This window comes from Gadus macrocephalus, chromosome 15, assembly GCF_031168955.1.
Source record: "Gadus macrocephalus chromosome 15, ASM3116895v1".
In the NCBI taxonomy this organism is placed as follows: domain Eukaryota; kingdom Metazoa; phylum Chordata; class Actinopteri; order Gadiformes; family Gadidae; genus Gadus; species Gadus macrocephalus.
In genome coordinates this window covers 2,035,794-2,054,025 of record NC_082396.1, presented here as the reverse complement: position 1 = coordinate 2,054,025, position 18,232 = coordinate 2,035,794, and the positions used below count along the sequence as shown (strand labels likewise).

At 41.8% G+C, this 18,232-nt stretch overlaps 2 protein-coding genes and 1 long non-coding RNA gene across 4 annotated transcripts; 2 read left to right on the top strand and 1 right to left on the bottom strand.

The window, feature by feature from the left end:
- Nucleotides 1–381: 381 nt before the first annotated feature.
- Nucleotides 382–9,359, top strand: LOC132472833 (serine/threonine-protein kinase ICK-like). Its single transcript, XM_060072628.1, has 14 exons — nt 382–637; nt 1,186–1,439; nt 1,790–1,844; nt 2,816–2,937; nt 3,044–3,123; nt 3,235–3,367; nt 4,317–4,488; nt 4,983–5,150; nt 5,945–6,292; nt 6,889–7,088; nt 7,572–7,717; nt 7,964–8,080; nt 8,180–8,296; nt 8,474–9,359. Exons 2-14 carry the CDS (start codon nt 1,339–1,341, stop codon nt 8,623–8,625), a joined length of 1,911 nt encoding a protein of 636 aa, XP_059928611.1. The 5' UTR covers nt 382–637; nt 1,186–1,338; the 3' UTR covers nt 8,626–9,359.
- A 645-nt stretch (nt 9,360–10,004) lies between these two features.
- gsta.1 (glutathione S-transferase, alpha tandem duplicate 1) lies at nt 10,005–12,250 on the top strand. 2 transcript variants are annotated; one of them, XM_060072640.1, is made up of 7 exons: nt 10,005–10,153; nt 10,279–10,379; nt 10,517–10,568; nt 10,889–11,021; nt 11,159–11,300; nt 11,599–11,724; nt 11,909–12,250. In XM_060072640.1, exons 2-7 carry the CDS (start codon nt 10,293–10,295, stop codon nt 12,047–12,049), a joined length of 681 nt encoding a protein of 226 aa, XP_059928623.1. In that variant the 5' UTR covers nt 10,005–10,153; nt 10,279–10,292; the 3' UTR covers nt 12,050–12,250. The 2 variants fall into 2 exon arrangements, with proteins under 2 accessions (XP_059928623.1, XP_059928622.1); XM_060072639.1 differs by lacking the exon at nt 10,005–10,153 and having other exon boundaries at nt 10,219–10,379.
- LOC132472845 (uncharacterized) lies at nt 12,241–17,974 on the bottom strand. Its single transcript, XR_009529194.1, has 2 exons — nt 17,870–17,974; nt 12,241–12,961 (listed from the first exon to the last, which is right to left on the bottom strand). It is a non-coding gene; the product is annotated as an uncharacterized LOC132472845 (long non-coding RNA).
- Nucleotides 17,975–18,232: the final 258 nt, after the last annotated feature.

Sequence of the window (18,232 nt, the reverse complement as noted above, 5' to 3'; positions counted from 1 at the left end):
TGTTACAGAGTGAATGACGCTTTCAATAAGGTTATTACTACAGATACTTGTGATTTACTTTCCAACATATAATTTATTACAAAATAAATGTATGTTTTATTTTGATATTATCCTCAGCAACAGAAAAATGCCCTCCTGGGATCAATAAAGTAATTTTGTCTGCGTTTTGTACAGACAGTGTTCTATATACCATATCGTAGGATTATTCATCCATTGGATAAGTAAAATCACACACACACACACACACACACACACACACACACACACACACACACACACACACACACACACACACACACACACACACACACACACACACACACACACACACACTTTATCATTTCCAATTAACAGTAATGTTTTACCTAGAAATAATCCGCTTCTGTACACTTCTGCATGCGTGTTGGTCGCCCGCCACTAGGCGGCACCATCTCTTTATATCACTCGGTTTACCGTCTCGCGAGACAACGCGAGATTGTTATGATCCCGCCTGAGGATACAGAACCTGATGTTCGTTAAATCACTGCTGTGTTGTGAGCAGAGACTGGATATGAATACACAACTTTAATCATGACAATTAATCCCTCTGGTTTACGGATAGTACGATATGGCTGCATATAGCATTCACAGAAGAAGGGTGAGGATTGAATTTGTGTTTGTGTGCATTTCATTTAACGTTCATCCTAGTCAGTCGGCCCCCACCAGAGAGAAGCAGCCCAATGTAAACACTTCTGTTTACATTCGGTTTGCAAATAGTGTATGTATAGAAAATCCGGATTATTACTGTTCCTTAAATCCAAAGATCTACAAACGTACCAACCTTACAACGAGTCTGGTTTAGTTTAGCCCATGCGATCAAATATAACGTTAAGGTTTTTATATGAATATAATCATACATAGCAATTATTAAAACCAAACACGGATGGACATTGTTTTTAATGAAGTGTATTAATGCATACATTGGTAATGAACAACGTATCAAGTATGTAATAATGCTATTACATGATAATGTAAAGATGCAAATATGACAGCGAATGAATGTATGATGAATGTAACTTAACCCCTTCCTGTTAAATTGATGTATGGTCTTTATATCATTTAAATAGTGTCTGTTTATAACTTTGAAATGACAAATGTTCATCATAAGCATACTTATGGTGTTCACAATCTTCTCCCTACCCTTAGGTGTAAGGGTGGTGCATATGGCAGCATGCGTTCGCCAGCTTTGGACAGTTTCTACTGCTGTTGTCCCAGCAACATTTGGTTACACTCGGCAGTAGAATATAATAAACATCACCATAGCCTACTCATAGACGATGTTGTGGTAGGGGACTCACAATGAATCGATACACGACTATCAGACAGCTGGGGGATGGAACCTACGGCTCAGTCGTCCTCGGCCGCAGTCTGGAATCGGGAGAGCTGGTTGCCATAAAGAAGTGAGTATTATTGAGCCTCATTCAATTCCTAATGACCACCATTCAAGCACTGCCCTCATTTACACACACTGGCCAGTGGGGAAATTGGAAAGAAAAAGTCAGCAATTCACAAAATGACAGTTTTTTTTTTTTAAATAATAACAAGCCGTAATAATAATCTTTCTGACTAACTATGATTCATGTACAACTTTCTATCATTTTTCCATTTTTGTGAATGTGTCTATTTCAAGAACGAAATCCCAAGTACCACGGGTGGAAAAAGACAGGAGTAGAATAAAGTGAGGCCTACTCAAGTCTCAAACCGTGTGTTGACATTTTGTTTCTCAACCCCTGATTTTATATTTTTACAGAATGAAGAGGAAGTTTTACTCCTGGGAAGAATGCATGAATCTTCGTGAGGTCAAAGTAAGTTAGCCATTTAACTTGTTTTTATCAAGAGAATCGTTATAAACAGAAACGTTCTGTATGTAAGTGTGTAGGCTGAATCAATTGAACACTTTCTTCAGGAATAATGATTGTACTATTATGCAAGTGGATTATGTCATCTGACCTTAATTCGTTTTTTTGCCCACCCCTGTCCTTCATCAACAATGATTAACATTTTCCCAAGGCTCACAATTACAAAAAAGGAAATATAGAAGGTGATTCTTGTGTGCGTTTGGCTATTATCTCTGGATTCTGTCCCTTGCCTTCCTCTTTAGAAGTTAAAGCGGCAGAACCATTCCCTTTAGAACGTTGTAGCCTAGCCCTTAAGGGCTTATTATGGTCCCACGTTCACGCGACGCAAGGGGGTTTACGGACCCCTTACGTCCTTGCGGACTCTCCTTGCGTCCACCGCAAGGGCCTGACGTGCGCCTCCCAAAAGTGTTAACCTTACGTTGAGGCGACGCAGCAGCAAGGTCTGTGATTGGTCGGCTTACTAAAATCCAACGCAGAACCATAAAGGTTCAGGATTGCGTCAAGGCGTCTAAGTGGTCGTTGCGTTGCGTAAACGTGGAACCATAATCAGCCCTTTAGCATCTCCGTGCGGTTATTGAATACAGCCTGTTAAACCATAAGAAAAACTCCCAAACCTGCTGTGGCTTCTCCCTTACCAAATGTAGCATTGTTAAACCTATATCACTCCAGTGCATGATTAAAGTAAATCTCTTCACTTTCTCTGATCTGAAATAAAGTTAGGCTCCTGCCGAAAGTATAACTCCACTTTTGGAGTGTTTAATGAAGATACTTTTCTTGAATAATTCTTTGTATATTTCTGTTTAAAAATAGACAAGCTTTCAAAATGTGCTGCAGTGGTTCAGCATGTTGACACATACTTGAATATGGTCAGCTTCTGGTGAAGGTTGGTAATCTCATCTTTTTCTCTTCACATTCAGTCCTTAAAGAAGCTCAACCATGCCAATGTGGTTAAACTCAAGGAGGTTATTCGAGAGAATGACCACTTATACTTTGTATTTGAGTACATGAAGGAGAACTTGTATCAGCTAATGAAAGACAGGTATGTATTCATTGATTTATGTTTGACATGATTCATACCATACCTTTGTTCAAATATATTTAAAATCTATCAATTCAGTTTTTGATCTGATTTCCTCTTTTGCCAGGGCTCGTTTGTTTCCTGAATCTGCTGTAAGAAACATTATGTTTCAGATACTTCAAGGGCTTACATTCATTCACAAACATGGTGCGTCTTATGTTGGTGTCTTGAGCAAGCGTTTATTTTTGTGTGCATTCTCCACTCTAACGCTAAATCTACTTTACGCCCCCGGTTAACCATGCAACGTGCCCTGTGTAGGATTCTTCCACAGAGACATGAAGCCTGAGAACCTCCTGTGCATCGGACCAGAGCTGGTGAAGATAGCAGACTTTGGGCTGGCTCGGGAGATCAGATCTCGCCCTCCGTACACAGACTATGTCTCTACCAGATGGTAAGACTTCTCTTCCCTGTCAACAGGAACAAGATCTTATCTTGTATTGTGCTCTCGTAGGCGTCGCCCCATCCCAGTGGGGAACACTTTTTTTGTGCAAGGATATTTTTGTGTTGTAAACAAAGTCAGGGTGTAGCTCATCTGGCATCTTTGCTAGTTTGATCCGTTACCACTGCAGTACAATACATGGAACTCACCCATAATTAGTGTCACATGCTCTATACTGGAACCCTCTGGAACTCCCTCCCTCTGGCCATCCGAAACGCTGATGATACACTCCTTTTCAAAAGTCAGCTTAAATCCCATCCCTTCAGGACCACCTACAACATCCGGCAAATCATCCTCCGCCGTCTTCCACCCTCTCTCTCTTAATGTGTCTATAGTTGTAGTGTTGTTTATGTCACGGGTAGCGGGTCGCAGGCAGGCAGGTAGGACCCAATAGCAGACAGTTCGGGTAAAGGATAATTTATTAACGAAAATGGCAAGGAGCACCGAGAACACAGGTGACGCGGGTAACACAGGGAACACCGGTGACACAACTCACCACGAACTACTGATCCGACAAGGAACAAAGGAAAGACAAGGGCTTAAATACTAAACACAGGGCACGCAACGAGTAACAACTGAAACACATTAGGGGAGGCGGCAGTTGTCACACAGGAGGGAAACTTGACCGGACATGGGGAGAAACAAGACAGAGATACCAAAGTAAAACAGGAAACACACCAAAACAAGGAAACAGACAGACCATGACAGTTTATGTGCCTTTTGTTTGAGTGTCTGTACTGTCTGCATGTATTCCTTTTTGGTAAAGTGTCTTTGAGTACAAAGAAAAGCGCTGTGAAAATCTATTATTATTATTATTATACCAGTTTCTCCTAATGTGACCCCTGTGAAAAGAGACCTTTGAGATGGCAAGTAAGGAGCTTAGTGTCCCCCCCTTCCCCAGGTACCGAGCCCCAGAAGTGCTGCTCAGATCCGTGTCCTACAGCTCCCCCATAGACCAGTGGGCCGTGGGCTGCATCATGGCCGAACTCTACACACTCAGACCCCTGTTCCCAGGATCCAGCGAAATAGACACCATCTTCAAAATCTGCCAAGTGCTGGGAACACCCAAGAAGGTACGCAGTTTTACCGTGCGCATAAACGAGCTGCTAAAGTCATACTTCATCTCAACCTAGGCCATCATCGCAATCATTTCATCATTTGGAGTCTTTATTATTCGATTTTCTACTAGCAATGGCCAATTGGTTTTTAACTACTTTTGCCTTAGACACATCATGCATCAATATATGGCGTACTCTCGGTTATCTATCTTTTGTTATCTATTTATTGGTGGTGGTTAGTGAGGTCCCCCCTTCACTTTAGGCGTCTTTGAGTGTTATTAATTATTATTATTCTTCATGTTTAACCTCTGTTTTCCTTTTATTCCTAGTCTGTTTTACATAGTTTTGAATGATGACTATATGCTCTGTAAGGTGACCTTGGGTGTCTTGAAAGGCGCCTCTAAATTAAATGTATTATTATTATTATTTATTATCTTTAAGGACCTGCCCAGCCACAGCCCAGTAAGTGTGGGTAGTTTTTTTTATTTCTCCGTCCTCTTACCTTCCAGAATGACTGGCCAGAGGGCTTCCAGTTGGCAAGCTCCATGAATTTCCGCTGGCCCCAATGTGTACCGAGCCTTCTGCGGACGCTGATCCCCAACGCCAGCGCTGAAGCCATCCACCTGATGAGAGATCTACTGCAGTGGGATCCCAAGAAGAGGCCAGCTTCTAGCCAGGTAACGTCAAGTTGTGTTTCTGTCGACTCAAGTCTTTAAAAGCACTGAACAATGACACAGGCGCTGTCACACCGAAATTGTACCGGGGGCGAAAATTGTACTGCGACGTAATACGCGTCGAAACATCGCGTCATCGATCAACGCCATTGTCCGTTGCCAGGCAGGTTTCAAAAAACATTTGCGCTCATAAGGACGAAATAACATAATATAGATAACACTTGTTTTTACTTTATATTTGTATTGTATTGAATTTAGCTAGAAAACTGAGTGTTTAAAGTGTATCGTAGTTTATTTTTGTATTGTATTTAATTGTTTAATCGAATTGAGCAAGTAAACTGAGTGTTTAAAGTGTATCGTAGTCTAGCTAGCTTGTGTTAATTTAATGTAGATAATACACAACATCGTTCGACGCGATCGTCCGTTGCCAGGCAACGTTCGACGCGATCGTCCGTTGCCAGGCAACGTTCGACGCGATCGTCCGTTGCCAGGCAACGTTCGACGCAATCGTCCGTTACCGATCGTCAGTTGCCAGGTAGGTTTGGAATTTTCGCACGCCGATTACGTAGGCAGGCGGTACAATTTTCGCCCCCCTGTACAATTTTGGTGTGACAGAGCCATATTAGGGAAGGTGGCTCTTGAATAGCCCTTCCTAGCTTCGGGGGTTACCCATTAAGCTAGTGGCCTCACCCATCCAGGGCTTAATGCTACAATAACACACCAGCCAAAGCAGGAAGGGTGGGGTCCTCACAGACACAGGTAGACGTGCCCTCACCTCTCCCCGCCTGCACCCCCAGGCTCTCCGCTACTCCTACTTCTACGTGGGCCAGGCGCTGGGCACGCCCCAGCAGATCCTGGACCAGGGCAGGCCCCAGCCCGCCCTGGTCGCGCCCCAGCCCCAGCACATTCCCCACCAGCAACCCCTCCTGCTCCAGCCGGTTCCCCCCAACCAGCCGCTGCCGCTCCCGGCCAGCCAGGAGCCGATCCAGCCGCCGCCGTCCGCGGGCCTCCAGGCCGCCGCGTACCAGCGGCACGGCGAGCTGCCGCGGGGGCAGCCGCCCAGCCACGCCCCGACGCCACAGGAGGCCCAGCGGGCCCCGCAGGGCCACCTCCCGTACATCACGGACAAAGGCCTCCCGAGCAAAGTGAGCCTGGGCCCAGCATTAGCCGTTTAGCCACAGTGGGGATAGCAATAAGAAATGGGATTTATGTAGCGCTATTCTATGGCTCAAAGTCGCTTTACACTGAGGGGCGGTGGTGGTGGTAGAACAAACAACAGACATTTTTTGTCTGTTGGATGGGCGGGGGCTTAGAGACGGCAGTAGAGGAGGTAGGAAAGAAAAGATGGGTCTTGAGGCGTGACTGGAGAACTGGGCGGGACTCTGAGTCTCTGATGTCTTTGGGCGAGGGAGCTCCAGAGCCTGGGAGCTGCCCTTAATCTGCGCACTTATTGTACGCACTTAATGTACGTTGTACTTATTCATAGTACTTAATTGTGCAGCATCTGCAGTAGCTGCTATCAGTGCTGTATAGGGAATGGGATAGCCTAGCGATTGTTGGTACTTCGGTTTGGTTCTATGAACATCTTTACTGCACCGACAGCGATATATTGTTTCACTTCTTATGACAAATGTACTTATTGTAAGTCGCTTTGGATAAAAGCGTCTGCTAAATGCCCTAAATGTAAATGAATATGTTAATGACGGCGCATTGAGGCATTGTTGTTTTTTTCCTGCTGAAGCTGAGACCGGACCCGGAGAACGGAAGCGCCCTGAGCTTGCAGACGAAGCCCAAGGCGGGGCGGCGGCGCTGGGGCCACAGCACGGGGCTGCTGAAGGCGGACGACTGGGAGGACTACGAGGACACCGAGCTGCTGCCCCTGGGGGGCAAAGCTCACTACTCCGTGGAGAAGCCCAAGCAGGGAGCCGAGGCGGCCAGCAGGTTCCGGCCTTTTGTTATGCGCGTGTCAAGAGATCGGAGCACAATTGGGTTTTTGCTGTGCGACTGTGTTCCAAGTTGAAGAGTGAATGTCACCAGGTCTTTGAGCTGCTTCGCTAAATATCAAATAAGTAACAAATCCAAAATGTCATAAACATATATGTTAACATAAACAAAGTACCTGTGCACAGCCTTTTGATTCTCAGGTGCCAGTGATGTGCAGCCAGCAATAGTATAAAGCGAGAAAAGTGTAAAATCACTGCACACTGGTAAGCTGATTTACTTATGTAAACCATGCGTTTACATAAGTAAATCAACCTACCAGTGTGCGGTGATTTTACACTTTTTTTGGCTTTATAAATATGACCATGTTTGATCTTTAAACTGGCTTCAGTGGAGTACTTATTGAGCCATATGTTTTGAACCCTCCTCTCTACAACACATAAACTACCGTCTCACTGTCTTGTAATTACCGTCTTTTCTTAGATATGGAAATGCTCTGGATTTCAGCCGGCCTAATGGCAAGGAAGATAGTCCATTGAATCTGAATAAGGCTTCATCCACGTACCTGGAGCCTTCAAGAACTGCCTCTGCAAAGCAGCATTACCTAAAGCAGTCCAGATATTTACCTGGTAACAGCACATTTCATTATAAATAATAGTTCAAACTTGTTGAATAAGTCCTAATAGAATCTGATTTGCCATTGTTTTGTTTTTGCATATATTATAGTCTTGTATTCTAATGACTGGCAACTTGTTTTTGAACAAACCAGTGCATTATGCAATTGTAACGTCAGATTAAATGTCAGACTATTCCGACAGTAACGTATTATTGCATTATCATATCATATTACATTGCCTTTTATTGGTTTCTTCCAGGAATCAGTACCAAAAAGAATCAGACGGTGATTTCAAACAAAGACTTGAGTAGCAGCCACCTGTGGGGAAACCACAGCATTCCCTTTGGAGGAACGCTCCCAAACAGAGGCCTTCATGGTAATGCAGCAGTGTGTTTTCCACAGCTTTTCCAGACCCCTATTTCATTCACACGGGGCATGTATTAATAACTTCTGTTATTTTTCAAATTGTCTGCAGGCACCAATACAATCCCCAGCGGATACGTGCCAACCTATCTCAAAAAGGAGCTTGGTTCTGCTGGACACAGAGGATCACCAATGGGATCCACCTCGGATCCAAGTTACACAGCATCGAGTTAGTAATTCATTTGATGGTCGTGTATTATCTTTGCGTTTTTTTTTTATGTATCTTTGTTATCATTTCCGACTGTGGCTCTTTGTTTTCTCTTTGTGGCTCTTTGTTTTCATTTCTGTGTTGGTGTGGATTCAGTGTTGTTTGAACAATCCTTTCCCCTGTTTTTCCTACGTTTAGATTATGCAACGTGGAGGTCCAACCGCAGTCACGTGGGCACGTCCTCTTACGCTCCCTCTGCCAGCAAAAGCACCCCCGGTCTGGTGCCTCACCCCCCCGTACAAAGCCTCCATGGGAGGAGAGACTGGTCCGCCAAATATGGGCACCGCTGACTGGCCTCATTACCTTGCATGGTTCACAGGGTTTCTGTGTGCCTCAAAAAAACTCTTTCCCTCCAAAGAGTAGGCATAGGTGTTTTTGTAATGTTACTCAAACAATGGCATTTGTACATATCTTCTGTATAGCAATAACTTGGGTTTTATTCAATGTGTAATATGTACAGTATGTTGTGCGATGTGTTCTTTTTAAGTGTATCCAGTTCGCCTGGAGAATTTACCTGTTTTAAAATGTTTCTGATTCGTATTTCTTTATTAATATTACTGTGCTGAATCAGTTGTACTGAAGCCATACTATTTTTATGGTATCAACATATCATTATTTTATTTTATCCAGTTTACATGGGCCAGAGAGTATTACCAGACCTTCCTTTGTTGTTATGGCCTTCAATCATTTGTTTAGTTTCACAGAAAAGTTGCCGATCTGCTTGAAAAGATTATTGATAATATAAACATGTATTCACTTTGTGTCTTAAAAAAAATATAAAAAGTGAATGACCATTTAATTTATTTATAGATTTTACTGTTTTGTTGCATTTTGTGTGCGTGTGTATCTGTTTGTTACTTTTTTGACATTATATTTTATATTAATTACTTTTATACTTAAAATGTATTTTATACTTGTTTTGACGCATTATAACATTATTAATGCAACCTTTGGCACCAATTTCGAGTTATGCCGGTGCTTTATTTCAGTGACAAATAAATTAAAGGAAATTATGCTGACTGATGCTTGGTTTACTGTGAATTATTTGGAGGTGGTTAAATCGAACAATGTTATTTAAAAAAAAAAAAAAAGGTTAAAAAATTACGGCAGACTGCCACGTGCAGCGCCTCATTTGGATGTGTCTGAAGTCTTGGAGCTTGACTTCCCTACGTTTCTCCTACAAATGGGCCTTGAGCTTGTTTGGAGGTTCTAGCAGGGGAGCAGCTACTGGTATACCAACGATGCTCGTCCGCCGGGATACGTCCACTAGCACCGAGCGCGGGGCTTCGGGAGGGACACACATGGAACGGAGGGAGGAAGGGGACACCCGCCTAGCCAGCCAGATCAGCCGAATCAACCCTAGCGATCAATGGGGTGACAGATGTCGCAGCCAGATCGCCCTCACATCCAATGAGTACAAGCGAGATGCGAGTTTATATACCTCTCTGTGTGCATACTCGTCTCAGTCGGGGTTTTACATTAAGCTAATTACTTTTTTGCATGTATTGTTAAGAAAGAATTGTGAGGATTAAATAAACATGGACGATTATCGTCGTTGCGTTCCCGTAGGTGTATTTATTAAAACAAATACCAGTTAGTTATAATTCCCACAATGCATCGCAATGGCATGCGAATTGGCCTATTTGTCATTGGCCAGGAGATGTCGACGTTTCTCAGTCCATTGGTCCACTGCAAGTGTACTTGCCCACTCTTGGAAACGGAGTATTTGGTCAGTCGACATCCAGATCAACAGTTGCATAACAAGAGTAGCACTGTCACGCTTCATTGTTCACTATTTTTTTTGCAAGTTTGGTTAAGGTTTGTAGAACTACATATTTGTAGACTCTAGAGAGCCTTTTTGCATTTCATAATGGATATATGTTTAGATATAGATATTATTAATGTCAATAATGTAACATATTTGTGTTACAAATGTATTTAAGGTCCTGTAATAGCGATGTCTGGAAAAGTTGTGTTGCACTACTTCGATGGGAGAGGAAAAATGGAATCAATTCGTTGGCTTCTTACAGTTGCTGAAGTTGAGGTGAGTAAATCTTTGACATACGATTGGGACGCATGACGGTTCGGGAATTTTAAGGAATGTTTAATAATGCATATAGCCTACTGCGCGATTGGTAGTAGGCTACTAGTAAATACAATTTCTATTCATTCTATTCACAGTTTGACGAAGTGCATTTAACACGCCGCGACCAGTACGAAAAACTTCTGGCTGGTAAATTGGATGCAGAAATAATCTCAATAAATCATCTCGTACAAATGTCTCTTGTGGTTGACAATTCTAACCTTTGCATATTCTATACATTTGGCAACCGCCTTTAACTTCCGCCGATTGGATATTTGCTGACTCACCCTACTTGTTAACAATTAATTTACCTCTGACCTACAATATCATGTTTCTTTCCTATTGTGCCTACCTATGATCAAAATGCTATTTCTGATATGTTAGATATTTGTGTTTGTAATTTGTTAAAAGGATTTTTGAATCATGTTTTTGAAGATTTCCCTAAATAGTTTCACGTTGTTTCTTGGCAGATGGAGTGCTCATGTATGAACAGGTCCCAATGGTGGAAATTGATGGCATGCATCTTGTTCAGACAAAGGCAATCTTGAAGTACATTGCAGAGAAATACAATCTAAATGGAAAAGACATGAAAGAGCGGGCAATGTATGACATTAATAATATTATACATGTTCTTAATGCTGCAAGTCTTGTGATGTTTTTTTAAATAGCCATGCGATTTTTGGAGCATTATTTGCAGCAGTCAATATTACATGAATATCAATATTTGTTTTACTTTTCAGGGTCAACATGTATTCTGAGGGGCTGATCGATCTCATGGAGATGATCATGATTTTACCCTTCACACCCCCTGCAGACTTGAAAACCAAGCTGGAAACGATAGAAACAAAAGCAACAGGCCGCTACCTGCCAGTGTTTGAAAAGGTACCACAACGACATGTAAATCATAAGAACAGAGGGGATGCTGCTTCCTTCGGGGGGAAGTTTTATGTCATTAACACATGCCTTAAGTGCTCAAAAATCCCCAAACGTTTCACTTAAACATCTTCTGCATATAAATGGGGTCCCTTTATAACCACTGAAGTTATTAGCAGTACAAGTGTGACGTTTTGAGCCCCAAAAGGGTCAGTCATAATAAGCTTTTGAAAATCTATTAATTTGGCATTTGTTATGTCAAAAGATCCAGTAACCAATACATTTGCATGTGTGATTTAACCTGCAGGCGGTCTCTGGTTCCATCTTCCTGGTGGGTGGACAGCTAAGCTGTGCAGATGTGCAGCTGATGGAGTGTTCCCTGATGTTAGAGGAGAAGTTCCCTGGCATTCTGGCTCAGTTCCCCAACATCAAGGTGCAGTTTACCCACATGTTTCTAAGAAATTGCCAATCATGCTTCTCGTTTCATAACTACTGAGCAACAGGTCAATTGCAAAATATAGTGTCTGAGAATGCATTGTATCCCCACATTATGGGTCAAATAAAAGCAATGATTTTTGCTTAATTGATTGCATATTGACTCATCAATTTCCTTTCAGTCTTTCCAGGGCAGAATGTCAGAGAAACCAGCTATTAAGAGATTCCTGCAACCAGGCAGCAAGAGGAAGCATCAGCCAGACGATACTTATGTGAAAACCGTTTTGGAGGTTTTCAATCTTAAATCGCCAGTCTTTCAATAGAGATACACATTTCTTAAGCATCTCGAATGCTTAGTTCATTAAGCCAGACTTATGTAGAGTAGTGATTGGTACAATTATTATTTCTTCTCCAATAATGCAATACTTATGAAAGAAATCGCATAGCTTAATAGCAAATTTAGTTTCGAAATTTGAGTTTTAAATTGTACACGCTTGTCATGATTAAAGACGAATGAAGTTGAATATTTTGGGTTTATTTTCTGCATGCATCAATTCCATACGAAAGCATTAGTAACCAGCTGATGTTGAAGTGTTGCACATAAACCTTTATTGCAGCCTTTATTAGTGACAGCAATTATAATTGAATGGCAGTTTTCCAAGTATTTTGGGTACAATAAAAGTCAAACTTTTTATACTGCAATAGCATAAAGTCTGCCGAACACAAAGCCAGCTATACCGACTTTTCTTAGATATGGACATTTTCTGTATTTCTGCTGATTTCTGCTGCTTTTCTGATCCAAGTTACACAGCATCAAGTCAGGACAATTGTTTACTGATTTACATTTTCAATATTAATTACTTTTATACTTAAAATCTATTCTTTAAATGAATGTTGTGTAAAAAATGAACGGCAGACTGCCACGTGCAGCGCCTCATTTGGATATTTCTGAAGTCTTGGAGCTTGACTTCCCTACGGTTCCCCTACAAATGGGCCTTGAGCTTGTTTGGAGGTTCTAGCAGGGGAGCTGGTATGCCAACAATGCACCGGGATACGTCCAATGACACAGAGCGCGGGGCTTCGGGATGGACACACATGGAGCGGGGGGAGAAATGGGACACCCGCCTAGCCAGCCAGATCAGCCGAATCAACCCTAGCGATCAATGGGGTGACAGATGTCGCTTCCAGATCGCCCTCACATCCGGCAGTAACAAGCGAGATGCGAGTTTATATACCTCTTTAGCCGTTTCTCAATTCCTAGCACGCGTACTACGGACTCGATGACTTGCAAGCACGTACTTGGCAAGTCCGTACTTCAAGCACAGACTTGCGACTCGATGACGTCACCACCTCTGCTCGTCCGTTAACTGTGCTACGGCCTCATTTAGGCATATACTACTACTGAACAATATAAACAAATGATATAAAACAAAATCCCAGCCTCTTTCATTTTCAAATAGTATATATATATAATATTCTGAATGAATAAAAATTGAAAAGATATGCGTGTCCTGTCATGTGTATAAGCTATACACACACGACTTTATCTATATATATATTTATATATATAAGAAATATTGTGTTGCAAAAACACTTTGTGTCTTACCCTTACCGTTACCCTAACCTTAACCCCAGTAAAATTTCTTCATCATAAACTACAAGTTACGCAAAATGGCATACAAACATCCAGTCCAATATGAAAGAAAAAGGCTAGCTTCATCAAGGAATCGAACCCCTTATCCCCGCGTTAATTTGTTGTTCTCTGACCACTAACGCGATTCAAGAGTTAACCACTTGACAATCTTTAAACTTCGGTTGCCTAGAAATTGTAAAGACAGTGATGTGTGTACATTGTGCGAGTATCCGTCACTCGCGTTGTGTGTGCAGTCCAAAATAAAAGAAAAAACCTTGCATCACTAGGGAATCGAAACCCCAATCATCAGTCGTTGGTCGTTGGTAACTGTAAACAAAGAGATCGCATTTTGTTTAACTGCTAACTAACAAACGGGTTTATGCGTTCACTGAACAAAGATTATGGAAATAAAATACCACTTTTCCATCAGAAAAATCATCAGAACCGTTATTACCAACCCATAGACACTAAAAGCCAAAACCTTTCTCACATGCACACCCATCGCGAGTGACGGCTACGCGCACACATGCACACCCATAGCGAGTGACGTAGGACGTAAAGTCCCGCCCAGGTCGAAGTGGCGTCGATTTAGAGAGTCCCGTGGATCGAAGGACACTCCCCGGACTCAACGGCAGCCATCTTAGCTACGTAGCGGAAGAGGCGGAGCCAGGCTGAGCCAAAGTCGGCGCATTTTCCACATAGGCTGCATTAATAGAGTCATTTTGTAGATTTTATAGCTGCTAGGCGTAAAGAGTTCACCGTTCAAAGCGGGATATTTATTGCGGGGGAGTAGCCACGGCGGCAGTCGTGATCGTAATTTCCGGTTAGTGCACGATTTGGAGAATTGTTGCCACGTCCCAGTGGTGGAGGTATCATATATATGAAAGAGGGCATTCAATTATACTATAATGATCAATTAGGAGGCCGAAGCCCTAAAGGAAGTGATGCAATAGGTGACTGAGGGTCAACATTTGAGAACCCCTTTTATCAAAGGGGGTCTCAAAGGACTCATACGCTTCAACAGCGGCTGCAGCAGAAGTGTTGAGACGAAAGATGATATCAAGACATTTATAGAATATTCCCATTCACATGATTCTTCGCACGACCTGCAGGTTGGAGAGACTGAAATAACCCAAAATGAGTAATAATGTAAAAGCAGCCAAGTCCCACAAATTGCTTGAACTATTTATTTCATTCCATTGTTTCGTTGATATGCATTATTGAAAAGTTTCAAGCATATGGATTTAATGCAATATCCACAAACAGTTCAAAATGGTACCATGAAATGTCTTGTTTATTGTATTAACCAGTTCATTTCTCTTTTTTGAAAGTCACCAAAAGTCGAAAAAAGTTAAACGCAAGGTCACAGGCTAACAGTGGAGCTGTGTTGGGAACCAGCAGCCAAGAGCTTCCATGGAAACTTTCGACCCATGTTAAATAGATTTAGTTGGCAGTTCCTTTTCTGCCCATTCTTTTTTAAACTTGTGGAAGCACTTTGCAGTACTGGGAGACACAATTTCTAACGGCAATGGAGCTAGATTCTAAAAATATCAAAAGATGCCCAAAGCAAATACCTTTAACCCATAACCCATAATTAAAAAAATTCAGAGTTTCATTGACCACAAATTGAGCAGAAATATTTTGCATACAAATCTTTAAATAGTTTAACCACATTAAGAAAAATACATTTGTTAATTTTTTTTATTAGTGAAGCCACAAGTTTTGCACATTATCCAAACAGAATACCTGAAATGTTGATATTTCAGCCCTTTCGGGTTAAAACAAGAGAAAAGGACAACCTAACAAGAGTGAAAAGTTTGGGTTAGGTGACCTATAGTTCAAAGATGTCCCTGGTCAGGTAGACTAAATAAAAGTGTATTCCCAATTGCTCCAGGATATTCGTGTAATTTACTTGTGAGCTCTCCCTCAAGCCTAGAGAGACATCAGTGTTGAACCACCAACTGAAAGAGGGTATTTGCCATTAGTATGAGTGACAACATTTCATGGCTATTAATTTAGTTCCATTATATTTAGCCGATTTGAATAGACTTTTCTAGCAGGTGAGGCTGTCAAGGAACTAAATATGGAGCAACTACAAAAAGTAAATTTGCAGCATGACCAAATTATACAAAAAGTATAGGAACTGTTCTTGCAGATATGTTTTAGAAGTCTCTTTTGATAGATTGAGAGTGATTGAGAGCTCAATGATCACTGAATATACGCCATATGAAACTATTGAATTTGTTTGTTGAATAAGGCCTTTGGTCTGGGCTAGAGTCCTAGAAGCTGCAGTATCAGTCATCACGCAAAATGACTGATACGGGGTGAAGAGGAGGGAATGTTTGTTATTTTCATTCCTTTATTTTCACGAGAGGTTAGTCTTCAAAAGATGCTAGGACTTTTGTCGCCTATCTAAGTGAGAATTCATGTTGGTTCCTTCTTGACACAACTGCTCAGCTTTAGAACATTTTATTTGCTTTGTTTTATTTTTGAACAAAGGTTCCCTCATTCATTCACACAAGGTTTATTGAGAACTATGATGACTGATTACTGATATTACCATTTTCGAATCAAGCGATTTATTGGAATAATTGTCTTTGTCACCCTGTAGTCATGCCATCAAATCTGTTGGGCAAAGTACTGCTACTGATTAATCCAGTAGACTCAGTCAAGTCCCCCTAGTTAGAAAATGGAAGAAACCCAGTTAGTCATGTTAATTATTCTGTTGTTACAAATGAAGACTAATACTTTCCACATATTGCGATCCAAGTTACTGGCTGCAGTCTTGGATTTTATAGTTCTATATGAATAGATTCAATTTACTAAACTATTAATCATGCTTCAGAAGAATTAACCTTTCTTGGATGGCAGATCTACCACAAGCCTCCATTGCCACAACCTCCAGATGGCTTACGACCTACGGCAACTCCTCGACTACTGCAAGCCAACAAATTGTCTCTTGCACACCAGACACGCATTTTGCTTTATTTTAGGTTTTCAAGCATCTTAAAATACCCAAATCATCGCTCCAATACACAAGTCAGCTAATGGCCTACAAGGAAATGCTGAAGCTAGTGTTAGTGATGGCGATAGAAATGGACAAAAAAAAAAAAAATATCCCACAAACTAGTCAACATGGTCAATTGAAAGCCTGTACAAAACGACCCTGGAATAGTCAAATGCAGCTTTACTGCGGATGAATTAAGCCAAATTGCATAAACATCCAATGGTAAACAGTATACAAATGCAATCAAGGTTGCACTCACACTAGGCCATCTGGCCGTCACCGTCACAACTGTGGCCTAGCCACGGTAGGCTCTTGTACATACGCCATCACGTCGCTAGCATCCAAACAATTCTACCAAACCTTAACCAACTAGTGAAAAATGGAACAAAACTTAAGCACACACCCAGTGACTAATCACCTTGTCCAGGGGTGTTCCAACGTGGTTTACCAGAGGGCCTTGTGGACTTAAAGTAAGCCACACATTTGACAGAGACAGCACGGAATGACGTTAAACTAAGCTAATCTACAGGTTACTAGTGCTAGTGCAATTACATGAGCATTTTGCACAATATTTGTACTCCAATGCTACGTAAAGCAGGCTTCTTCAGAAACCCGTAGCCTGCTACATTGAAGGGCAACTAACAAATCCTGACCAAGACCGAAAGATGGCTCTGGAAGCCACTACGGCCCACGCAGCAGATTACTGCGTGGACCGTGGTGGCTTCCAGATCAACCCTTCGGTGGACCATTCATACACATGTATTCCAAGGATGTTTTGAAGACACTGGAGTCCCATGGCACTAGATTCCTTTGAAGACTAAGATGGTATGGGGGGGCCCAAAGGGGGCCCCCCCATAGATCTTGTCAGTCATCTAACACCTGTTCAGAAAAACACACACGCATCACAAGATACAAATCAGCAAAGCTAGGTTAACAAACAGCGGCAACATGCATGTCAAGGTGCAAAGAGCAGGGATACTGATGGCTTGTGTCTGAGGAGACAGCCCAAAAACGTCAACATTTGATAAAGGAAAATAACTTTTACTCACTGCGGTGGTCTGTTTCGAAGTGCCATGTTGGTAGCAATATTTGTCTGGGCTGTTCAGTCAAATGCCCACAAAAACAAACACGCAACAACGCATACTTTCAGTTTGTATAAAGTGACAGTTTGTATATGCTTGTCACGATTAAAGACTAATGAAGATTTTTTTTTTTTCTGCATTTAGTCATGCTGTATCCCAGCACGAGTACCCATCTGAAATTAAAGTGTGGCACATAAACCTTTATTGCAGCCTTTATTAGTGACAGCAAAAGTAACAGGTGATCTCAATTAAGAGCTAATCAGAAAGAACACACTGATCGGCCATGAGTGAGACGTTCAAAACGAGGACGAGGATTTAACGGAATTGTTACCATTCAAATTCAAATTTCTTTATTATTGGATAGGGTATGATATCAATGATTTGGGCTTTGAGTAGGCCTAGTTGAACTCTAATCGTAGACGGGCTCTGGTGCATACTAGTTTCAGTCAAGGTGTCGCATAATGCTAATTACGTCTTGTATGTATTGTTGAGACAGATTTGTGATAATAAAATAAATATGGTCAGTCAATCAGAGTGGTATGTCTTATAGGCTATGTCATGTCGTATTTATTCAAACGATACAAGTTAGTGTTATTATTTCCCACAATCCATCATACTGGTATGGACATTATCCTATTTGTCATCGGCCAGGAGAGGTCGACGTTTCCTAGTCGACTGGTCCACCGCAAAGGTAGGTTACGTGGCCACTCTTGTCCTCAGTTGACAGCCTGGTCAACAGTTACATAACAAAGGAACTTTCTCACGCTTCCTTGTTTACGTTACC